This window comes from Strix uralensis, chromosome 21 (assembly GCF_047716275.1).
Source record: "Strix uralensis isolate ZFMK-TIS-50842 chromosome 21, bStrUra1, whole genome shotgun sequence".
In the NCBI taxonomy this organism is placed as follows: Eukaryota; Metazoa; Chordata; class Aves; order Strigiformes; family Strigidae; genus Strix; species Strix uralensis.
The window spans coordinates 10,039,305-10,063,377 of NC_133992.1; the positions used below are offsets into that span (position 1 = coordinate 10,039,305).

The 24,073-nt window shown below is 44.3% G+C and overlaps 2 protein-coding genes across 5 annotated transcripts; both read left to right on the forward strand.

The window, feature by feature from the left end:
* The first annotated feature begins 21 nt into the window (after positions 1–21).
* ENTR1 (endosome associated trafficking regulator 1) lies at positions 22–4,666 on the forward strand. The gene is made up of 7 exons (XM_074890892.1): positions 22–182; positions 283–555; positions 1,116–1,189; positions 1,952–2,063; positions 2,676–2,738; positions 3,484–3,623; positions 4,041–4,666. The coding sequence occupies exons 1-7, from the start codon at positions 69–71 to the stop codon at positions 4,132–4,134; spliced, it is 870 nt and encodes a 289-aa protein (XP_074746993.1). The 5' UTR covers positions 22–68; the 3' UTR covers positions 4,135–4,666.
* Positions 4,197–23,976, forward strand: SNAPC4 (small nuclear RNA activating complex polypeptide 4). Of its 4 annotated transcripts, none has more exons than XM_074890891.1 (23): positions 4,197–4,319; positions 5,944–5,984; positions 7,039–7,197; positions 7,733–7,858; positions 8,691–8,769; positions 9,366–9,447; positions 10,296–10,400; positions 10,979–11,051; positions 11,334–11,498; positions 11,733–11,880; positions 12,861–12,967; positions 13,254–13,348; positions 14,077–14,171; positions 14,764–14,849; positions 15,553–15,945; positions 17,010–17,099; positions 17,326–17,569; positions 17,675–17,745; positions 18,061–18,159; positions 18,411–18,438; positions 19,076–21,141; positions 22,413–22,528; positions 23,459–23,976. In XM_074890891.1, exons 2-23 carry the CDS (start codon positions 5,982–5,984, stop codon positions 23,496–23,498), a joined length of 4,470 nt encoding a protein of 1,489 aa, XP_074746992.1. In that variant the 5' UTR covers positions 4,197–4,319; positions 5,944–5,981; the 3' UTR covers positions 23,499–23,976. The 4 variants fall into 4 exon arrangements, with proteins under 4 accessions (XP_074746992.1, XP_074746991.1, XP_074746990.1 ...); XM_074890890.1 differs by lacking the exon at positions 4,197–4,319 and adding an exon at positions 4,724–4,966 and having other exon boundaries at positions 17,398–17,569; XM_074890889.1 differs by lacking the exon at positions 4,197–4,319 and adding an exon at positions 4,725–4,966 and having other exon boundaries at positions 22,413–22,543.
* Positions 23,977–24,073: the final 97 nt, after the last annotated feature.

Below are 24,073 nucleotides of genomic sequence, written 5' to 3' on the forward strand. Positions count from 1 at the left end.
GCGGGGCCTGCTCTGAGGCGAGGCCCCGCCCCGCGGTCGGTGGCGGCCCGGGTCGAGGCGGGGACGCTATGGCGGCGGGGGGGCTGCCGGCGGCGGGGCCGGCCGAGCCCAACCCCTTCTCCTTCCACGAGTTCGTCCGCAGCAAGGCCCGGAGCGGCGAGGAGGCGGGCGGCGCCCACCAGGTAGGGCCCGGGCGGAGGCGCGGCTCGACTCGACCCTGCCGCGCTGAGGGGCCCGTCCCGCGCCCACCTCAGCCCCTCTGCTCCGCTCTCCCCTCCGCAGGCGGCACGGCCCAGCCCGAGCCTCGGCCCCCTCTTATTCCCGGATCCGGTGCCGCCCGGAGAGGCGGAGGACGAAGAGGAATGGAGCGGGAGCTACCAGCCCTTGGCCGTGGAGCAGGCCCATCTCGCCGCCGCGGGCCCTACCTCGCCTTCCGCCGGCTCCTTCTTCTGTGAGGGCGCGGGGCTGGCAGGCAGCGAGGACCCGAGCGTGGCCTCCGTCGGAGTTCCCCCGGGGCTGGGCTTTCACTCCTTGAGGCAGCCCAGCTACGAGGAGGTAAGCACCTCGGCCAACCTCCCGGCACCTTTCTCAGGGGCAGACGCAAAAGCCACCTGCGGGCTCCGTCTTCTGTCAAGCGAGCTCTGAGCTCGTGTATCAGGTTATTACGGAAACGTGGTGCCCGAGCGTGCTGTCAGCAAGGGCTATGCGATATGTGGCAGCTTGTTAAGGCAGCTTGAAGAGAAGTAGGTCTGAAAAACTGCTCTGCAGCATGAGTGGGATCCAGTACCTTGTCTGTCCTACTGCTTTTGGCCATGACCTAGGTGTCTTCCTCATGCTCTTGCCCGTTGAGATCATTAATTTAGAATTAACAGCATTTGATCATTCACATACACGCTGCTTGTTCGGTGCCACATTTCTGTGCCCTACAGGGTTAGTGAAGTTAAGTGGTTTTGAGAGGGGAAAACTAGGTGCAAAAAAAGCTTGAATGTAATAAAAGTGCCAGACTTTCCAGCACTAGAGTTAAAGCTGAATATTTCTTCTTGTACTGGTCTTGGGAGTGCTAATAGTGTTGTGAAACCACACCCTCATTTCTAATGAGAATTTTTATTTTTTAGCTAAAAGAAGAGAATGCCAGTTTGAGAAGCAAGATCAATAAGCTTCAGATTTTCTCTGAAACTCAAGCAGACAAGTGCGTAAGCCACAGTATGGGGGAAAGTAACCACATAAGCAAGGAGTTGTCTTAGAAGAGGTGCTCACTGGAAACAGTCAACGTCTTTAAAGAAGAAAAATGTAGTTGAAATCTATGCTATTTATTAAAAAGCTTTAACAAACCTGGTTTTCTTATTGAAAAAGTCCTGGAAAGTAAGTAGCAAGCTGACATCTGATGAGTGTGTTTGTGTGGCTTATGCTTCATGCAGTTTAGGTGGTTAGTGAAAATGAGGGTAGGGCTTGACAGGATGCATTTCATAAAGCTTCAGATTAACAAAATAATGGATCTTAATCTCTCTCCTTTGAAGGAAGAAAAGCATATTTGTTTTTGCTGGAGACTTGAACTTCCTGAGGTTAAACAACCTGGTGACCAATCTAGGGTGGCAATTTCTTAAGTTCCCATCTGAACCCTCTGCACTCTGCTGCTCCTCACAGTGAGGCAGCTGGTACTTTCATGGTGATGGGGTAACCATTTGTTTCAAAATTACCCTTATCTAGACTGTTTGTGAACAGCCTGTTTTCTGTACAGCCTTTCTGCATTCAGCTGGATAGTTCCCATTAATGCTAATGAATGTTGAACAAAGAAATCTCCTGAGCCACAGTCTAAAAGTGTAGTTCTGTGAGAAGATTTAATTTTTCTTACAACATGAAAGAATGTGTTTCTTTGTCCTTCCCTCAAATTTTCTCCCTGGAGTATTTAATGTTACAAGTGCTTACTGCACGTTGTCTCTTGTTTTTTAAGGATGAGGAAGCTTGAAAAAAAGCTTGAGGAAAACAAAATTAAAGAAGAAAAAGAAGCGCAGGATTTGGAAGCAATGGTGCAGCACGTGGAACAAAACCTTCAGCTGATGACTGTAAGTGTTGGCATTTGCCATAGTGGCAGAAGCTTGTGTGGAAGTGGTGCAGTTCTGTTTCTTTTCCCTCCTCCCCCAGGAGAGTGAGGGATGGTGAAGTGACTCCTTCAGCCGTGTGAGCACTAAACAGCTCTGACATGGGGTCAGATTCTTCCCTTGTAGCAAGACTGTGTCCCAGTCTAGAATTCCTTTCACTACCGAGAATAAGGGAGGTCTTTGCATTAACACCATTTCTGCATTTATCAACAACTTCAGTTGCTTTTTTGCAGCCTTCTGAAAACACCTTCTATGTGAACTAAGAGGTGTTTTTCCTGCTTGCTTATTTATACTGAGTACCTTTTCCTCTTGTCCAAGAAAAAAAAAAAAAAAAGAGTAATGTCCAGAAGCAATGAATGGCACTTGAAGATATCAGAAAGGAAAAATGGGGAGGCGACAGCTGGTCAGACATGCCTGGGGGCACTATCTTGTAAAGCATTCAGAACACGAGGTGGTGTAACATAAACCATATCGCCTCAAGTTATGTGTTGGAATCATGCATTCCCACGTAGCTCAAACTGCTTGCTGCGTCCTAAGCATTGCTATGGTCTATAAATGATCTTTATTCTATTTCAGAAACGGGCTGTTAAAGCAGAAAACAATGCTACGAAACTGAAACAGGAAAATGCGTTACTTCAGGTATGAAGCAGTATTCTTAAAACCTCGCTGAATGGACTGGGGCTGAAAGCAGAGATCTTGAAATTAAGCTGATAAAAAGGATATTGAAAAATTTTAACTACACTCACTTTTCCTAGTGAATGCTGTAGAAGATGTTCTAGACTAGAACATTTCAGCTCTACTCAGACCGTTAACTTTGTTTCTGCGACGTGTGGTACTTCACTTACCATTTTGCTGAAGTTTTGCGTGACGTTCAGGTGCTGTTCGATATTTGAGACCTGTGAATGCCGTAATGCAACAGGGCAAACGGGCGTTTAGCTGGGGGAAGGTGCCTGACAGAGGAGGGAAAGAACCTGGAGGGGATATTGCATATAGCTGAGCAGAGCCCCTGCAGGGCAAGGTGATGGCACCGCTGTCGGGTAACAGCTTCTGTCCCCGCCACCCAGTCGCAGTACACTGGGTGGGCTCTGCAGAGCAGGCAGACTTGAGGGCTGCTGGCTGGCAGGCTGTTGTGAAAATGCTGTGTGCAACTTCAGCTTTCTAAGCTGTAGTTTTCTGTCAGAAACTGCTCTCCAGAGCGGAGAAGACGTTCTCCTCAGACAGCCTGGATAGGGGATCTATTCGTTAGTTGTGTACCTAATAAATTGCAGTACGAATGTATTCATTAGTTGCTTTAGTTGTAGAGCATCTACTGGAGTTTTGTGGTTATTTTTATATACAGTTTTGTTCTATTTTCATTTAAAGTTTTTTTCTGTTTCCTTGCTAGGTTCAGCTGAAGAATTACAAGACAGAGAACGAAGCCTTGAGGTCGGGCCAGTCAGCAAGTCTGTCCGTGGTGAAGCAGAACGCAGACCTTGCCTTGCAGAACCTCCTCACGGTCATTACAAACTCCCGCTCCTCAATCAAGTGAGTTTTAAGACTCCCCTAACGCTGTCCCCGATGCCTGTCTAAACACCAAAGTCATAACTAAGTGTCCCCAGTGGGGTTTTTTTAGGATTGAAACTCAGGTTCTTGTATTCTGTTCAGCAGATCAGGTAGTCCATGTTCTTACTTACCTGCAATGTATTTTCCTCCAAGTTTAGGGATTAAAAATAAGTAAGTCTTATTTTCTCATTTAATGTAAAACCATTATACTTAGACTCTCAAAGTCTTACACTTCACTCCTCTAAGACTTATATTTCAGGAAGTCTTCAGTCCAGATAAACCACTTCTTGAAAAAAAAAAAAAAAAAATCACATTGCGTGGGTAAACACCGCCAAAACGCTGCCTGGCTGCTTCATCCTCTCCTCCTCAGCCTCACGCTGTCTCTCTCCCATGTTCCAGGCAGCTGGTCTCCGGAGCAGAATCACTGCAGCTCGTCGCTGACCTCCTTAAATCAATAGACAGAATTTCTGAAATGTCAGAAGAGGGACAGTAAAACTACAAAACGGACTCCGATGGAGAACTTTGCTTTCATGCAGAAATCATTACTGAAAAGTTAATTTCTGACATTCAGCTGCGTTAGGACATGCGAAGCTGTTTAGCGCTGCTGCAGAGCCGCTTTTCCATCTCCACCCACCCTCCAGCCACGGCCGCCGGATCGCTAAACCCGAACGGACAAGAGTACGTCCCTTCCCTGCTGGGCCGGGCCTCGGGCCCTCCTCCCCGCGCACCCCACATTCCCCCGAGCCCTCCCGGGCTGTGATAGGACCCCCCCTTCCCTTTCTCTCCCCATCGGGCGTTCCTGGCCGCGGTGGGATGGGGGGTTGTGGGGCTTCGTGCGGCGGAGCCCGGCCTCCGGCGGCGGTTTGTAACGGGGTTTGTGGAGCAATTAAAGGCGGCGGGCGGCGGCACGGCCGGTGTGCGGGCCCGGGGCGGGGAGCGGGGACCCGGGAGCGCACTCTCGCCGGCCACGTGCCCCGGGCCCGCCCCCGCCGCGGCGTGTGTGATTGGCTGTGCAGCGTCACGTGTGAGGGGGTCAGCTGACAGAGGTGCCCAGCAGCGATTGGGCGGAGGGAGAGGGGTGGGCCTTGCGACAAGGTGTGGGCCAGGCCTGTGAGCCCGCGGCGCCGCCATGTCCCGCTGGCCGGGCCCGGCAGGGGCCCGGCGCCCTCCGGGCGCTGAGGCCTCGCTGTCCCCGGCGGCCCTCGACCTGAAGGCGGAGCGGGAGAAGATCCGTCGGGAAATCGAGGAACTGGAGCGGAGCCTGGAGCCCGGCGGGGGCAGCATCGAGGTGGCCGTGTCTGACTGCAGCCTCAGCTCCGGCACGGGTACGGCGGGGCGCGGGCTTGCCCCTCTCCAGCCTCCGCTGGTGCCTCTGCTCTGGCTCTCCATATTTGCGTCTGGCTCGCGTTGTTTTTTACGTTAACCCCACCATTTTTGCCAGGCGTTGCGCACAGATGGCGCTGGGAACGAATTCTGGAAGACTTAAGGCGAGGCGTCTCCTTAAGGCTTTCCTTATCAAGCGTCCTTGCAGGAGAAGCCTCTTGCACTGCTGTTTTGCATATTCTCATGGTGAAACCCAGGGCAAGCTCGCGGGAAAGGTAGAGGGAGCTATCACGCCTCTGATGGAGGTTTCTAGTCAGGGCAGGTGGTAACGAGCTGACTCATGAAACCTAACAGCCCACCAAATATTGTCAGTGTTAAATCGCAGCTGTTTTCACGCCGTCTGATTGTGCAACACAAACTCTTCTGTGTGAGCTGCTTCATTTCATGCCCTGCCTGTGCGTCCCAAAATTAATGTTTCAAAGCAAAGAGAGGGTGGTAATAGTTTGGGTATTTATACCTATGGTGGCTGTCACAGTCGCTTTATCCACCTGTGTTTTGATCATGCAAGTCTGAATAATATATGTCAGAAGTCTGTGGCCACACTGAATGCAAAACCTAATACTGCTGAAGAGTGTGGAAGGACTGTCAGGTTCATGGGTTCTGTTGGGTTGGAATGTTCACTTGACTTCACAGTCTATAATTTGCCATGATGTGTAGGACCTAGATGCAGCTTAATTGTTACTATAGTTATCAGAAGATGCTCTTTTTTTTCCTACTCTACACCAAAAAGCTGCATATGTGGAGTATAACTAAATACCATTTTTACTTGACAATATTGTCAGTATCCAAAAACTGTAATGGTTGTGTCTGAGGTACTATGTGGTGCCTTGTTCTGTATGTTTTAATTGAAAAGTCTTTGGTTTTGAGCTTTTTTTAATCTCACTGCAGTCAGTATTTTTGTATTTTTGTTGTCTGACAGATGATGGTGAAGATGATGACTCAGATTCCCAAGCTGAAATGGTAACCATTTTCTCTTTAAGCATGTCTTTCCATCTGTCTGTTGAAGGGAGCAGGAGGAAGGGAAATTTTACTTTGTTCTGGGGAAATCTAGGCATTTGGCTTGGCTTTGTAGATCAGGAAGGATTAATAATAGACCTGGAGGTTTAGTTATTCCTGCCCAGGACTTTGTTATGCACGTGTAATAAGGACACTTTTTCATGTGAAAACAAATGCCAGGGATCAGAAGCTTCCCTGTGCTAGTGCTTGCTGATCTCTCTCACTGGAACACACCAGCTTCTGGGGAGCTCACAGAGCAATTGCATGTGAGAAATAAATCATCAGCTTGTCATCAGGAAATCTTTTACTTTGCACCTGCAGAATACCGAGTTTGTACATGAGGGGAAAATTACTTCTAAAATTTTTACAAATCTGTTTACTTCTGGTATTGTTTTAAACATAATATTTTCTCAGACTTCATGTAGAAACATTTAGCAGAGAAGTATTTAACACCTGTACAGTGCAGGAAAGGAGAAGCTAGCTTATGAAGACAGATCTGCTGGTGCGGACTGGACCCAGGTGCAGAGCACTGTCATGAAACAGAGCCCTGCTTTGTGTCCGAAGTATGTGGTACTAAATCATGTAAGAGGAGAATTGCTTCAGTAGAAGCACCAGTGAGATGGAAGTTTGGAGGGGTGGTTCTGAAGTTCAGATTTAGCAGGTAAGAGAGCTTCAGTGTAAACTATTTTGGAGTTTACTTACAGTTTTGTAGTTGATGGCACAAGACCAGGTGTTGGCAAGGTTTGGAGTCAGATTTTGGTTCAGGTAGCAGCAGGCTGAACTAATGAACAGGGCAAAGGGGAGCTAGGCGAGGCTGCGAACTCTGCCTCTGGGGACGTTCAGAACAACTGCCAGAGAGAGACAAAGTTATGTGCCTCCAGATCTTTTGAAAATCAGTTTTGTAAGGTAACAGATGTATCAAGTTACAAAAATAATTATGTTACACACCTGCTTTTAAAACAAGCATTTTTCGCTTTTCTTTCCCTCCCCCCCCCTCAAATGCCTTATTTGCTTCAAGGAAATGGAAAGAGAAGATGACAGTAGTGATGATGATATTGAAAGTAGTCTGCCACAGGATCCAGAAACATGTCTGCAGATGAACCATGTATACCAGGAAGTTATCCAGGAAAAGATTGAGGAAGTCAAGCTTCTCATTGCACAAAACAAAGAACAGCAGGTGAGCGAAACAGGAGTAGGATGTTCATTCCTGTTCTTGTCTGGGTTGCCATTTGTCGTCTTCCGCTGTCCATCGAGCCCAGTAAAACTTTCCAGCACATTCCTCATCCGCCACAGGTACCAGTGGAATCAGCTGCAGCAGTTGTAGTCCCTTACTCATACGCTGGTGCAGTGCTCAGCTTGCTTGGCCAGGAGTCAGGTTAATTTTCTTTGTGGCAGTTCAAACCGATGTCACTTGACTGGCCTTTCGAATGGCTTGTTTGACTGATATTTCCATGCTGTCTTATCACCAAAAATGCTACTAGGGTAATTTATATCTTATATTTTAGCTTGTTGTAGCAAGTTAGTATTTTTTTAATCATCTGCACTGTACGGTACAAATTTAGGAAAACGTCTTTAACGCGTACACTGATTTACAGTCTGGTGCTGCAAATTAGAACCCGGCCTGGGATGTTTGTGATGGCTCAGCCACTGCTCTCTGAAGTTAGGAAATTGAAAGAGGTGCTGATATTGTTTATTTAATTCTTGTATTGCAGAACGAAATCATGTGCGAGCTTGGTGGTCCAAAAATATCAAAGGCAGGAGATGGTAGAAATTTACCAGCAAATATCTTTTTGGGTCATTTTATGAAGCCATACTTTAAGGACAAAACAACAGGAATTGTAAGTAAATATAACAAGGTTACATACGGATATGTCTTTCAGATTTAAATTGTAGCTGTGTTAAAACCGACTTACCTTTCAGCTGTGTAACTGTGAATGTCACTCCTCAGTTTGTAACCTTTTTTTTCCTCCCTTGTTGTTCACTTACCCTCTTTGGGAAATGTTTGTTCAACCCATGTCTGGTTGTGACATCTGAAAGTGAGTTGTGAGGAATGGCATTCCAGCCACGGGGCACTTGAACTTAACTTTGATTGTTTGTCTTCATCTCCACAATCCAATTCCGTACTGTTGTTTACAGTACTTGTTGAAATCTGATTGTCTTTGAAACAGTTTTCTGAGGCAAATGTCACTACTTTTTTTCCTGTGTTTTTAAAGGGTCACTAGCAAACGGAGATCTTGACTTTTTGTTGTGGCTGTCAACTGTCACCATTCGTATATTAATATAATATTCAAGCGATGACTGGTAATATTTCTGTTAAATCCTACCCAAGTTGGCAGTGTATCTTAAGAAGGTACAAACATGCATAATATGTGTCCCCGCGTTCCAAATGCTTCTTCAACCACCAGCTAATGCCAGCAGGCCTAGCTCTGAACTGAGAATGTGCTGTGTAACCATGGACAAACTTACTTGCTTGAAGTATCTATTTGTATGTGGTTTTTTATGTCTTCTGATGTATCCGTGAGCTAGTACTAATAAAGGTAACTTAGCAGTTTGAGTGTGACAGTTTGCACAAGTTTGAGTTACTAGTCTTTTTTTTGTGGTAGTTCATGCTAGAGTTCTAAGAAGAAATGGAAATTTTTTGGTGCATCTAACCCTTACAATCCTCATTAGGGCCCTCCTTCCAATGAAGAGGCCAAGGAAAAGGCAGCTGAGGGCATAAAATCATTTGAACAATTGCTTTCAACAAAATGTAAGTAACTCTGTGTGCTGTTGAGTCTTGTATAAGAGCTATAACAAATGTATATGTTCATATTGTTAGTTCTCCACCACCACCATTTGCAGTTAAGTATCAACCCTTCTGATATTTCATACTTGACTCCACAAAAAAAATAGTTAAAAGTAAATGGGATGCTCTGTAAATTGTTTCACCGAGTGATTAATGACTTGCTTCTTTTATTTGCATTTGTGAGCACTCCAAAACCAAATGAGACTGTGCAAGCGTAGTGCTCAGATGAGAGAAGTTCAGGGGACACTTACGGCTCTAGGTAGTTACAGACAGCCGGGTGATGATGTTTATTGAGATCTCTTTGGAACTAAAACTGAGCAAGAGGCTGCGACTTGCCCAAGTCAGACACGACATTAGTCATTTGGGGGGAGAACAGAATCAATTTACTTAGCCTCTGGCAACCACTTTATCCAACAAAATTGTGTAGCTAATGAAGATGAACTGTTATTGAAGATCTGGGGGATGCTTTAACAGTGGTATTGAAAGCAGTGGATTTCTCTTTTTCTTGGCAGTGGTTCTGCACTAATGTCTTGAATGCTCAATTACTTTGTTTTGTCCAGGGAAAAGCAGAGAGAAAACATTATTGCAGAAATCAGTAGTAAGTGACCGCTTGCAGCGCCTGCTTCAGCCAAAGTTAATGAAGTAAGTACTGTGTAAAAATCTTCTTTTTCCTGATGAGAACCTTGTATATGAAGGAAGGAGAGGATATATGTGGAGATTCTACCTTCGTTCAGCAAGTTCTTGCATTAACTTTGCGATTTCAGTAAGGTTACAAAACACAGTAGAGATACTTTGACTGTCACCCTTGGGTCTGGGAGAGCCGCTCTGAATTACAGCAACAGTCCTCCTCACACTCCCCTGTCCTGGGGGCACGAGTGCAGAGGGTGACACTGTTGTAGGTAGCAGCATCTTTCGTTCGTTGTTGACATCTGTGTTATCTGTGTGTGCACGTGGTACCAAAGGGTCTTAGACTGCAATGTTCTGACCGTAAGCATTTGGGTTGTAAACACTTGATGATTGCTTTGCAGGTATCTCGCAGGTGGAGAGGTTTGTTTTGTATAGTGGCATTTTATGGCCATCTATTTCTTCCCACTGACACAGTGGTATAACTTAAATAGTCTACAGGGCTTGAAGCTGAAATTGTGATATGTAGCAAGTCGTAATGATGTGTCCAGTGAGAGATTTCTGTGCCTGGAGCTGGTATGGTCTTTATTGCTGTTGCAGCAACTGTTGGTTCTCTCTGTAAATATCAAAATGATTAATCTGAGACCTGTTCTGGGTCAGTGATTTGCATGGAAGGGGCAAAAATAGGACAATGAGCGTGCCAAGTGGGAAAACCTGGAAGAACAACAGTTTTGTGTAGTGTGGAAATAAACTTGAAAGAAAGGAGAATACTGATGGGGAAACTTGTCTTTGCCTATGTCTTCTGATGCTATTGACCTTATTTCCATCTAGTCATATTAAGTAATGATAACAATGTCTTTGAACAGGATGAGTTACTGGAATCAGAAACTGGAAAAAGTCAAGACTGAAACAGAGAAACAGATCTTGGAAAAGCAAATCAAAGAAGTGGAGCAAGAAATAGAGGCAATTAAGTGAGAAGTCTTCTGTTTATGTTCGTAGTGAAAATGGAAGTCGGTTCTTGGAATTTACGTCTGAAAATTACCTTCTTCCTTGAGTACTTCTAGATATGACATTTGGAGAAAGTTTTATTTTTGTGGGCTTGCAAAAAAAAAAAAGTGCTGTTCAGACTCTGTAGAGCTCTCATCTCCACTTCACAAAGAATTGTGGTTTGGGTGTTGATCTACGAATGTATTATCTATACTCAGTATAGAGGTGCTGTTTTAAATAGTTCTTGATTTAGCAACGAGGAAGCAGAGAGCTCAGTAATTCTGAGCTTTTGCTCATTAACACATCTGGAGCAATGTATTTTGATACTGCATTAATGGTTTCTCATGCTAAACCAACATCATCTTGTAGGGGACTGTTTTTCAAGAAGAAACATTGTTTTGAGCAAAGTTACTATGCTAAAGAGCCTGATGCTTTGAGATAGTGTTCAGTTCTTGTGGAAATCAGTAAGAGGTGGGAGGAGTAAGATGAAGGAAGATCAGGAAGACTGTTTAATTAACCATTTAATGTGGTTCTTCCTTTCTCTTTGTACCTTCTGCTTTAGCCAACTCCCAGAGAGTGACTTGTTAGGAAGCAGATTTGATGAGCATGACTGGGAGAAAATTTCAAACATCCATGTAAGTTGGGAAATCAGCTGTTTTATTACTTCTGATATCTGTGCCCCTTCTCTTGAGAATTATCTGACCTGGTCTAGTTTGCATCCACTGTTCCCATCATGCATTTCTCAAAATTAACTGTTATGTGATCTCAACTTGTTAAATTTGATGATTTAATTCTGGAAAACTTACCAATAAGACATATCTGGAATGCAAAATACATTCCTTGTATTGGTGTTCCTGTGTGTCTGGGTGATCCAGTCCCAGCTACAAGACAAAACAGATTTTTGCTGTTCCTTTTAGTTTGATGGGCAACGTAGTTCAGAAGAAGTGAGGAAGTTTTGGCAAAATTGGGAGCATCCAAGCATCAACAAGAAGGAATGGACTGAGGAGGAAATAGAGAGGCTAAAGACCATAGCTGCTGAACACGGTTATCTGGACTGGCAGACTATAGCCCAGGAGTTGGGGGTAAGGTCTGCTGAGCTCAGAAACAAGAGGTGACAAGTAAGTTAATTCTGACTTAACTGTGCCTTGTGCCAGTTTTCAGAAAACGACGTTAATGTTAATTCATTGTTAATTAATGCTTTTCTGAGAAGCATTCAAGAACAGTGGCCAAAAGTTTGGTACTTCAGCCTTGCCCTCTTGATTTTTATCATCATAAATACCCAGTTACCTGAATAGCTTTGTTTTCGTTGTATTAAGACAAACAGGACGCCTTTCCAGTGCTTGCAGAAGTATCAAGTCTATAACAAAGATTTGAAAAGGAAAGAATGGACCAAAGATGAAGATCAGATGCTTTTAGAGCTTGTTGAAGAGATGAGAGTGGGAAGTCATATCCCATACAAGAAAAGTAAGTGACCTACAAGTGAAAATGTCATCCGTTCACTTGTACTGGTGATTTTCTTTCATTCTCCCAGGCTTGTGTCTGTTAATGTTTCTGCATACTAAAGCACCCAGCCTGCTCTGATTCAGGAATTAATGAAGTTTTCCTATGAAAGTTTCCATTTCCAGGATTGTCACAGTTCTGTGTCTAGCCTGTGATCTAGGCAAGGCACAACAGTGCTGTGGCTCATCTGAAACTGCAGATGTACTCGTTTCCTCCTGCCCTGGTGCAATGAATGAAAGAGGATGGTTGAATTTTCCCTCTCTTTTTTTTCTCGGTGGGAACAGTGATACATGCCTTTCCTGTACCTACCTGGAAGTTTCATTATGTTAGCAAAAACTTAGTATCTCTTGGAACCTTTATCCATCTTTGGAATTTGGTTGAAACTGGCTGAGAGTTATTAACGAGTCCTTATGGTTGTGTGAGCTTTGTTTTTTGTACCAAAATCATCAGAGTGCTTCCCTAGAAAGCCAGTATTCATTCATGGCCAGCTGTTTTAACAGTTTTCAGTGCTGTGTCTGGAGCCTTTCCCAGGGTGTTGGTACTGCTGCTTCTGTTCAGAAGTGTGGGAGGCAGTATGACTAGTGAGAAGTAGAGTTGAGTTGGATTTAGGACCCCCAGTTGAGTATCTGGGATCCTAAATCCAAGCCTGTGAGTATAACACATGGTGTCTTGAACCTGTCAGATACATATTGGAGCTGAAACCTTTCCTAGTTCTCTGTTGTCGGAAATGGATTGTTGGGTCTAGTATGGATAATGCCATTATAAATAGTAACATTTTGTGTATGCCACGCTCTTTCTTGTTGTGTACCATTGCTTAAGTATTTAAACCGAGATTAAAATGCTGCTTATGGCTGTCCGTGGCTTGAAAATTTCACAGTTGCAGTGTAAGTAAAGGAAAAAACACTGTTTGCAACAGACTTTAAAATACACCTTTGTATTTCTAGTTGCCTATTACATGGAAGGAAGAGATTCTGCTCAGCTGATCTACCGATGGACTAAGAGCGTGGACCCTAGTTTGAAGAAAGGACCCTGGACACCAGAGGAAGATGCTGTAAGCTCCATTCTCTGATGCCTGGAATTGCAGGGTGCAAGAAGTGGGAAGGTTAGACTGTTGGGATGTTGCATGGCTACATACATCTGAGCTTTAACAGTGGCACAAAGGAATGTAAAATGGACCAAGATGGGTAGTTTATAAGTCAAGAAGGCTTAGAAGCTCCTGAACGCTTCTGTTCAGAGATTTACCACGCTGTGGAAACAAATACAACTGCTTCTGTCTCAGGCCTATTAAGATTATTACTGATGAGAATTTCAACTCTTGCTTTGTCCGATTAACGTAGATGCTGTTGGCTGCAGTGAAGAAGTACGGAGAGCGTGACTGGTATAAAATTCGGACCGAAGTGCCGGGGAGGAGCGATGCTCAGTGCAGAGATCGGTAAGTACCCTAAATGTGGCAACTGTGCTTTCAAGTTCATTACACAGAGCCAAGATGCAGCGTGTTTCACACATATGTTTGAGTTGCTTAAAGCAGTGTCACCTTAAGGACTGTTTGGTAAAAAGTGGTTATGGTCTAAATATAGTCGCTAACATTGTCTCCACGTAACCCTGCATTTGTAGTTACAGAAGTCAAACGGTTGAGAAAGAGTTTAACGGAGAGAACGGTGCATTGTTGCCTGTGGCGTGCTACTCCCTCAGTTATAGTTGCCTGTTAGCAGAAGTCGGGAAGGATGTTGTTCAAAATAAAGCAAAGGGGTCATTAAAGATGAATGAATTCATGTAGGGAGGAGAGGTTGTCATCTGTGTATTGTCTGTGCCTCTGAAAATGATCCAGTTAGTGACTTCCTATAACTGAACACCAGTAATGAGGTGCTGAGTGATTTTCAGCCTTGGACTCATCTTCAGGAGACTCAGAGTACAGTATGTCCTAATTTCAGTGACCGATTTTACAGCTGCCTGTTGTAATTCTTAATCGTGTGGTCTGCTATTTTTCAGAACGAAGAGATTGTAGCTCTGCTGTATTAAGGGAGTAGGGATGGGACCCTTTACAAAAAGGAAAGATCTGATAAGGAATGCTGGTTTTGTTCAGCCTCAGAGTGTGTGGTGGTGATCGAAGCTGTACAAGCAGAATTGAATGTTCCTTATTTTAATGTTTTCATTTTGAAGGTATTTAAAAGCATTGCACTGTGATGTAAAGAAAGGCAAGTGGAGTTTAAAGGAAGAGGAGCAGCTAATTGAACTGGTTCAGAAACATGGCCTGGGTAAGTGTTTCTGTGGCTTAATCTTTAGAAGCTTAGAGAGGTAAGTATGACTAAGGAATTTATCATTTAAGTTTTCTCCTCTTTTAAGCCCTTCAGCTGGTACTAGCAGGTTCTGCTTCGTACTGGTGACTGCAGCTTTCCTTATACTGTGTAGTCTGTTCCTGGAAATTCAGTTACGGAGGGATTGTGTAGTAAAGAGTTCTGTAGTTGTGTTAGCAAGGTGTCAGAGCTATGACAGTTCAGAGCCTGTGAAAGAATTCTCTGATTTTATCAAAGAGAACTTTTCTTAACAAATAGATGCTTTTAAGCATTCAGTTTAAGCTTTCTTTTAAGTGCTCTCTTACTGCTGCAAGGGCGTGTGTAGTTCTGCGAGGGTTTTCATCACTGGTTCATTTGCTGTAGTTTCTAACTTGAGCTGAGTGTATAGTAGTGCAAAGTCTGATTGAAGAACACTGAGTTTTAAGGTTCTGAGATCCATTCACCCAGTAACTCTGTCTCTTTATACAAGGAAACATATAATGTTCTGCACTGAAAAGGCCTGTCTCTCAGTTTGTTGCATTAATAGGTATGCTCCACTCTGCATCCTTTTTAGGTCACTGGAGTAAAATAGCTTCTGAATTGCCACACCGGACTGGCTCCCAGTGTCTAAGCAAGTGGAAACTCATGATTGGATCTGAGGTATTGTACGGAATCCTGCTGTGTCACAGTCCCATCTCTTTACTAAACTAAAAGCGAAATCCCATGAAATCAGTGCAAAAATTGTGTGACATCAGTGTCAATTGGGATTTTGTCGTGATGTTCATGGTCTAATTTTTGATGTGTTAAAGCAGCCTTTGTTCCAATGGTCTGAGGTTAATTTGCTATATGTATATTACCCAGGATTTTCTTTATTACCTGGAAGTGCCTATAAGGATGGGATATACCGAGGTTTTCACATAAGTACCTCATGAGTTGCCAGTTTTGACACCAGGCACTCCAGAAATTCTGGCTGCTTAAGAGCATGTTAAAGATAGCCTTGTTTCCATTGGGAAAGCACCTGCCCTAGGGAGGGGTTCACGGAAACCTGAATGTCTTGAGATGGGGGAACTACTTAGTTTGTACTTCCAGGTGCACCAGTTCTTAACACAAGTTTGTCCCTATCTGTAGCTTTTTCTTTCCAGACAGGAATCTAAACTAATAAAAATCTGAGTCCAAAGACAATTTTCAGTTGTACTGGATTAAGTTAATCTTAGCAGAAGTTAAGCAGAGCTATCCGTTTGGAAGCCACACCTTACTGATACGATACTGCCCCGTGAAACTTTTTAACTTACTGATTTGAGAGATTTGCAAGTCAAGGGTGAACGCTGGCAAAAACTTGTCTGTGTTTTTTTTGACTGAGAAGAAAAGATCTAGGCCAACAAAACGCCGACACATGCAAGAGAGTTCCTGCTCTTCGGAGAGTAGCAGTGAAGACATAGAACTGGACTTAGCAGACAGTTCAGAGGAGGAAACGACAAGCAGGGAGGAGTGTGCATTTCCCAGCATTGATTTATGGATACCAACACGGACAAATACACAGGAGTCAAACAAAGGAAGATACCAAACTCCATCCCTTTTCTCTCCTGTGAGTGCTGATGCAAAGACCAGTAGCAGTGAGGTTCCAAGTGCAGCATGTGATGGAGGCAAGGACAGAGGTGCCAATAAATCGTCAGAGTTGAACACCCTCCTGAGGGGCATTGCGTGTCCGCATTCAACAGACATCATTGTGAAGAATCCAGTAGAAGTAATGAACAAGGTGAATCCCGGGATTCTCAGTCTGTTCTTGATGGGATTGGAGCTTAGATCAGAAGTGACCGGGAAGCACAGTTGCTGCAGTAAAGAGAGTATGTGATGAGTAGATGGCAAAATTTTTTTTGTGCCTCTGTTGGCTGCTTTCTCGCTGTGCCATTGGGGGGTGCTGTTGGAAACCGAGCTGTGGGATTAAACAGAAATTTCTAGCACTGCCTCCCCATGCATTACCTAGAAAATAGCTGTATTCTTTCCTACACATAGTGTCACAGAAACAAAACTTTTTTTAGATCTTCATAAAGTAGAATTATCCAGTGAATTGTGATGTGTCTCTAACCTAATGACTAGGGTGTATTGGCTTAGAGCTTGGAAGAACGCAGTTATTTATACATCTGTATCTGATTCTGAGCTAGGTTTTCACCCCAGATCAGGTACTGAAACAGTACAAACCCTCCTAGCACATTTTTGCAGAAAGAGACTCTTTAGTAAAATATTAAATGTCTGAGTTACTATTTAAGTTCACAGAAACAAAATTGTTCTGACTTTTGTGTTGAGAATTGTCCGTGTGCCCTAGACTGCAGGGCCAGTTGCACCAGTGACAAGTTTGTTGGTTACAGAAGTGGTGTGTTCTGGGGGTCATGGTATGCAAGGGTTGTAAGTGCTTATCTGGTGTAATCAGTCTTCAATTTTGATAACAGATACAGCATTATTTTACTAGTAGAAGTTCAGGGAAGAGTCAGTGGCTTTTCCAAACCTCTTCCTGTTCCTTCCCTTGTACTGTTAAGGCAAAGAATGCAAAGAGAATCATCCAATAAATTCTGGCCCTTGTGTGGGTTTTAGCAGATACTTCGCACAAAGTCTCTTACAAAATAGACATTTGATGTTGTGATAATGTACAAGGACTAAAAGATAAGGCAAATGTCCACACTTCAGGGCTGATTTCATTTAATGAGATACTTTCAACAGCAGGAATGTTGAAGACTTTTTTGTACCTTCTGTGTATGGTCAGTGTAAGTAATTTTCTGTGAGATACTTTTCCTTTTATCTTTTCTTGTATGCTTTTGTATTAAGGCTTCCAGGTGTGGAAAGCAAGTGCTGCGGGTTACCCTGGAGGATGTGAGAAGAGTACTAAGACGTAACACATGCTTTCAGAGGAAACTTGTAAGTGCCTCTTCTGTCTTGTCCGCTCTTGTGATGCGAGCACTGCCAGGCTCTATTTAGTGGGAAATGATTTTTGATAGAATCACATATCTTCTTGCACTGTAGTCTCAAGAAGAAAAGCTTGTAATTTTTTTTTCATAACTGCCCCATGAATAGTTTGTCCCGGGACTAATTATGGTAGAACCTTCCTGATTGGAAATCTAATTACGTATTTGTTCATGCACAGCAATCAAAGATACTAAAACCTTCTGCCACCATTTTAACAAAAGTATCTGAAGTTAGTACGTCTGTTGACCAGAAGCCTCAGGGGCCGCAGAACATCACAGAGAAAGCTAATCGTCAAGAGAGAAAGCGTTTGAGAAGGATGAACCTTGACAGAAAGCTTCTGATGGCAGTGACACCTTGGGTGGGCAACGTGCTACTGCCTTGCACCTTGCAAACTGGGAAGATGGCTTTTCGTCAGACAAAAGGTAGTGGTGACCCCTCAGGGATAGTACTCTGCTGCTTTTTGTCCCTACTTTCTGACATCTTGTAAGTAAACGCCCAACTGATTTTGATGTTGGACTTCTTTCTAGCTGATCTGATTCAAGAGAAGATTAAGTCGGTCAGTCTCGTGAGCACTCCCCTGTTCACACTTTTCATTCAGGTAGGTTTTACTGTCTTAACAGCATTATCTGCTTTCAAACAGTGGTAATCTTTATTTCTGTATTTGATGTTTAAAGAAACGGTTTGTTTCTTTAAAAATCATCTCATTACTGGATTAATCTGACCTCACATCTTGCATATGATGTTTCTTAAATAAATCCTGCGTCCAAAATCTAATACTGTCAGGACTTTTTCTCGAAGTGTAAAACTTGTCCCCAGAATCTTGCATGTGAAGCCTCTCCCACCCATCTTGTATTGTCACTGGTCCTACCAGAACATTTTGGTCACAAATTTTAATGAAATTCTCATTTTGAAGCTCTTTCAGATTGATACCAACGGCTGTATGAAGATTATTCGTGAGAGAAGGCTCAGGCAGTTAGAGCTTCATAGGGCTAATGCAGGAAGCCCTCAGCAGGTATTGCACATGGTCTGTCTCTAACTTTTCTTACTGCAGTCTTGACTAAAGTAGAGATACTTTCTTTTTTAATCATGTGGCCAGTGGTGCTGTTTGTGCGCGTGTGTTACCAGTTTGTTTTGGTTCAGAAGCATAATAAAATGTTGGCTGTGTGGCCGCTTGTATAGGATGTTGGCAGATGTGGGTTTGATTCACATCTGCGCTGTTTTAATATATCTCAGAAGTATAATTTAATATAATTTTTTTGGCAGGCTTCCCAAAATATGGAGACTTCTTCAGGTACCTACCAGAACATTTATTTTTATGATGTGCAAGAACTTTCACTTAATTCATCACCGTTACATTAATGACCAATTTAACTGAAGGAGAACTTTTGGAACAAAACTACATTGTCATGCTCATTTTTGCTAGCTCTTGGATCTTTCAGTTATTGGCTAAATATGTTACCCTTCGGTAAGGACTGGAAAAATTACTGAAGGACTGGGGGACCAGTGGCACTGGGCCACTAGTTCTGTAGAGTATCACTGTTACACTTTCCTCCAGCGAGGTGCTGGCTGTAATGAACATGCTGGCACCGACCAAAATCCCGGTTTGTTGTTGTCTCCCTGGCTGGGGCGAAGTGCCTGTGTAGTGCTGGCCAGTGCAATTCCTTGTGTGTGGTGTTAAGGTGCATTCCTAGCCCATCTGTGACTTCTGGGGAAAATCATGTCATTACTGAACAAGTGGTAAGCTTGCTGCATCAGTCTCTGAAGGATGTCAGGGTGGGGCTTGATTACATCAATACAACAGTGTTGTAGGAACTCTCACAGACAGGGATTTTGTTACTTCCGGTGCAGTGTACTTGATGTTTAATAGCTAAGGAATGGCTGTTCAATCTTTTTTACTTCTTTAAAATTTAATTTTCCCTTGTCTATAGGCAATTCATCACAGTCTTGTACTCAGAGAAACTCCCAGAGGGGCGTACGAAGGAAAACTGTCAGGAGACCTGTTGCCTTAAAAGCAAGGGAGACTTCCACTGCTGTCCTGGAGAGCAGCACTCCTGCCATGCAGGGAGCTCTTCCAGCCCAGGTGCAAAGGCAGAAGCCTAAAACTGTCTCAGAATTACTGAGAGAGAAACGGCTAAGAGAAGCCCGGGATAAGAAAGCTATGCAGAGGACAGTATTTGTTGCCCCACAGATGTTGGTTTCGGGGCCTCTGATAATCCAGCACCCACCACAGCAAATCATTCCTTCTGCACAAGCAGGGAGCAAACCTGCAGCAGTTGGCTGCACAAATAGCCAGGTACAGCGCCCACCAGCTCCACTGCCAGCACTTGCTTCTGTTGCAGGTTCAACTTCTACCGCTGTTGTGCTCGAAAGCCATTCCTCAGCAGTGCCAGAAACTGGGGAAAGTACTGGTTCCTCACAAGGGACAGAACTACAGTCCAATAAGGAACTAAAAGAGCAAGGTTTGGAAAGCAGCATGAATCCAGCCTCAGCAGAGAAGGCCCCAAACCAGGGAGGGTGCAATGGTCAGGTCCTAGCTGGTAGCTCAGCTTCGGTAGTGTTACAAAACCCAGCTTTTGTGCCACATCAGATTACAGTGGTGCCCATTGGTGTTGAGTCTGGCACCAACAAATTGTCTCTTTCCACACCAGTTACCTGTGAGCTGAATAGTAACGGGCCACAACAGAGGCCAGTCAATCTATTGCCTGCTCTTGTAACTCCACAAACTGGTTCGCGTTTGATTCCCAACAGCATACTGCCTTTCACGTGGGTCGTAACGCCACAGGCTTTGCTCCCCACCGCTGTACAAACTGTGGTGGGTGTTCCCCAAGGACTGCCAGCTGCTGCTGTCAGAAGTCAGTGTCAGACAACTGTGACTTCCACTGGCAATGTCTCTAGCCTGGGAGCAAATACAGCTCACCCCAGCGGTGCAGAGACAAAAGCCCCAAGTACTCAGTCAGCAGGAGGAGCGCCTTTAGGAAAGGCAGCCACCCATTCCACAATTCTCCTACCTATGGCCTCAGTGAGTCCTGGATGCACCACATCCAGCATTTCTTCTGCAACGCCTGCGTGTTCAGGTGGTTTCTCCAAGGCTCCCGACTCCTCTGCAGCTCAGACTGCTCTTCCCCCCGATGCATCGACCCTGCGTGCTGTGCTGCTGCCCCAGGCACAGCAACCTGCAAACACTCAGGCGTCTGATTCCCAGTGTGTGTCGAGTCTCTCTAGCTTGGGAAAGAGCTCTGCCTCCGTTACAACAAACGGATCATCTTCCAGTCCAGGCGTCATCACGAAAGGGATTGTGCTCCAGCCAGGAGATCCAATTCCCCATAACAATGTCCCAAAGAACTCTGTTTGCTTTGCTGCACGAGCACTGAAAAACAGACCTATTGCCTCCAAACCTCCGACTGCACAGCCGGCTGACAGTCCACCCCAGCCAACCACTTCCAGTGCAGAAAAGAATCTACCTGACTTTAGCCTGATTTCCCTTGAAGATGAGGGGCTAGTGAAGGAATGGCTGAATGGGAAACAAGGTGTCCAGGTACCATCACTGCAAACCAGGTTGCCTTATTTGCCACCTTTTCTGTGCAACTTAAAAACCCTCTCAAAGCTACTTCTGCAGAAAGCAGCTCTAGAAGAGCAAGCGGCGTGTCTTCTGCCTTCTGATGCCAGTCAGGATGAGGGCACTGGGGTTGATTTGCATGCTATTGGAGAACTGGTGCAGCAGAAACTCGGCAATAACCCTGCTTACCTCCTACTGAAAGCCAGATTCCTAGCAGCCTTTACACTCCCAGCTGTACTAGCAACTCTGCCTCCTCCAAAAGTGACAACAACTCTGTCAGCCAGCAGGAAGCAATATGAAGAGAGTGACGAAGAGGAGTGGCAGAGTGAGAAGGAAGTGTCTGAGGAAGAGAGCTGTGGGAATGAATTAACAGGTGTACGGTTGGATTGGACAGTTGGTGACGAGCCTGGAGAAAAAGATGCTGATTTACTAAATCAGGTAAAACAGAGGTGGCAGGGACTAAAAGCAGAAAATGACTGCCAGGTAAATACTGCTAAGGTGAAAACCCCACTGTTCTTAAGTGTAGCTGAAATTTGTTCCTTTTGAACAAGCATAGTTTTGCAGCTGATAAAAGGAAAAGCTCTCTAGCTCAGTGGGCAGCCCTTAGTCCTCACAAGGGTGAAAGTCCATGTTTTATGTAGCACATTAAACTTGACATGATAGTTCCCAGAAGTGGGTGTCAAAGCTCCCTTCCTCTTACAGTTTATAATCTGCTGCACTGACTTGTGTTTTTGAAATCACAGCCTTGGTTTTCATTGTCTGTGTCCTTTAAACCCCAGTAATATCAGGGGAATTGTGTATGTTTGCTCCTATTGCCATTTGAGGCCTTAGTCTCAAATTGTTTTATATTAGAGTATATGGATTGATGTAAGCCATAATGCCAACCTAAAATCAGTCTCTGACTTTTAAGCTAAATCCATTACTGCCCAGCACTGTTTGCTGCAGAACATGCCAGGAAATTGTCTAGCTCAGACTTGCATTTCAATTCATTGTGGCTCCAAAATAAAAACACTAATGAAGATGAATAAACAAGGTAAACGGCTGTTTCTACAGAAGGATGGCAAAGCTGCCTAAAAATCAGAGCTTTCCCATAGTAAAAGCCAGCAGTTATCTTTTTATTCTGGCTCTGGCTTTTGGGTCTGGGCCAGGTTCAGTGTAGTTTGAACTGTGAGCAGCTGGTCCAAAAGTCACCAGCAATTCTTCACTGTCTGATCGCCTTACTGCCAACCTCTGTCCTGTGTCATCTTCCACCAGGCTCCCTCCTGCTCCTTTTATTAATGCTACAGCCAGGTTGTTTTCCTGGTGCTTTTCAGTGAAAAGTTTGTGGTAGGGGTATGAGAAATCAAGTTTGTGTTGACCCGGGTTGTCTGGGGCACTGTCTGGCTCCAGCAGCAAAAGCTAAAGCATCGCTTGTGGCAGGCACACAACTGCTCTAACGACTGGTTGTGCCCAGACAGAGAGACTACAGCAGCAATTGCTCTAGTTTGATAGGAAGAGATGCCAGTGTTGGCTGAAAACTTTAGGATGTTTTGTGCTCACTGTGACATCGATAATAGAATGTTGTTGTCCCATGCTTCATTTTGAAGGTAAACGGAAGATTGTTTTGGAAATCTTGCTGGGCTCCCCAAAATAAAAAGATGGCTGAAGGGGTTCTTTTGCAGTTATGGCAGCTCTCATGGTGTTGATAGTCTCTTCTGCTTATGTTGCAGGGTATGGAAGCTGAAGAGAATGCTGCACAGTCTGTCCTGGACTCCTGCACTGATGTGGCTGATGCCAGTGCTCCTCAAATCAGGAGGAGTGCCCGCTTCAGGAAAAGGAGGAGGATGTGAGAAGGAAATGTGTTAGTAGCTACTCAGTGACTCTTGTATTTCTTGCCTGAGAAGAGAACCTGAAACACATTTGTACAGCTTAGACAATGAATCTTGACCCTAGGAAAGGACTGAAATGATCTCTCCGTTCCCTTAGGGCACAGAGTTTTAGAGTCACCCGTTAATCATAGACTAAGGCTAATACTTTGACTTTTGCGGGGAGGGAAAGTAGATGTCTGCATGAAAATCAGATACAAAAAGTCATGAAGTTCAAACGTTTGGCAGCCTTTTCGCACATGCTACTGCCTACTAGTATTATACCTAGTTAGTTGGTAGCACTCTACAGGCTTGGCTGCTAAAATGAGACTAGTAGAGGGTCCTAACTGGTGGGACAGGAAAGCCTGGGCAGCTAGTGCTGAAGAGAGGGTTTGTGTGTGAGTGCTAAGCACTTGCAGCAGAAGCCAAAGTAAATCCTTGCTGCAGGTTCCAGCAGGCTGGTGGTAAGATGTCCTTGCTCGGGGTTCTAGATCATTGCGGGCAGGTAGCAGCAGCTCCTTGTGTAGTTTGCTCTCTGCCTGTCTCGTGACTCTTGAAGTGAAGAATAGTATTAAAAGCTGCTGGGAAGCTGGAGCTTAAGACCAGTGGGAGTTTGTCTTCTAACACTTCATCTTTGAACAACTTTGTGGGGTTTTTTTCTTTCCCCCTACATGGCTTCATTTCTCTACATGTACAAGAGGACAGCTTCTCTAGGGTACAAGTGTGTGACATCTTGATATCTGCTGAGGCGTTTGGTGAAATAAACTGAATGAACGTGAATGGTGTTTGAGTTGTGTGGTTGTGAGATGAGACTTTGGGTTTTTTCTTTAAAATTGGTTTTAGAAACTCTAGAAGGGCAGCTTCCCTATAAAAATGCTGTGACTAATAGGAGTGTTTGTGCTTTGTTACAGGAGTCACTTGAATGTGGCCTGCCTTCCTACATGGCAGTAGGAGATACTCTTTGCACTGTTCACTTTTAACACTTCCAACAAACTGACTAGATGGACCTGGGGAAGAGAGAAGAATAACTGGACTGGTTTTCCCATCACCTAACAGTCTGCATCTTTAGACAAGTTGCAAAAAAAATGAAACAAAATGGCTGGAGGGAAGTCTTTTGTGCATAGACCCATTCTGTTCTCTTTCAAACTAGCACTTGCCATAGATGCTGGGAGGAAGGTTGCTGGAGATCTGGGGAAACCAGTAGTGATGGTTATTTATTTCCCTTTGTGTTCGCCCCCTATTCATGTGAATGTTTATCCATGTTCAGAATATGTTGTTCATTGGGTGTTTTTTTAGTGCTGTGACAGTGGTTTTGCTTGATAGCTAACTGACTGAATACTGCTGAATAAGCAGGAGATTAATTTTGTATCAAAAGAGTCTTGAGTATTTGTTGAAATACAGATGTTTTATTTTTCTCACTTAAAAATTACTGATGTATTCTGTGTGGTTTTTTTCTGGTAAATAGTGCTTTTAATAATGTGTGTATGAGTGTGATTGCTAATGAGAAAAATGAAGTTTGCAAGCTG

What these genes read in the sequence shown, in the direction of transcription:
- ENTR1 (XM_074890892.1), top strand. Translation starts at nt 69, where the DNA reads ATGGCGGCGGGGGGGCTGCCGGCGGCGGGGCCGGCCGAGCCCAACCCC. An exon ending in AAAACCTTCAGCTGATGACT is followed by an intron (nt 2,064 to 2,675) that starts GTAAGTGTTGGC and finishes ATTCTATTTCAG; the next exon opens with AAACGGGCTGTTAAAGCAGA. An exon ending in AGGAAAATGCGTTACTTCAG is followed by an intron (nt 2,739 to 3,483) that starts GTATGAAGCAGT and finishes TTTCCTTGCTAG; the next exon opens with GTTCAGCTGAAGAATTACAA.
- SNAPC4 (XM_074890888.1), top strand. Translation starts at nt 4,771, where the DNA reads ATGTCCCGCTGGCCGGGCCCGGCAGGGGCCCGGCGCCCTCCGGGCGCT. An exon ending in TGTTCACACTTTTCATTCAG is followed by an intron (nt 17,746 to 18,060) that starts GTAGGTTTTACT and finishes CTCATTTTGAAG; the next exon opens with CTCTTTCAGATTGATACCAA. An exon ending in ATGCTGATTTACTAAATCAG is followed by an intron (nt 21,142 to 22,412) that starts GTAAAACAGAGG and finishes CTTATGTTGCAG; the next exon opens with GGTATGGAAGCTGAAGAGAA.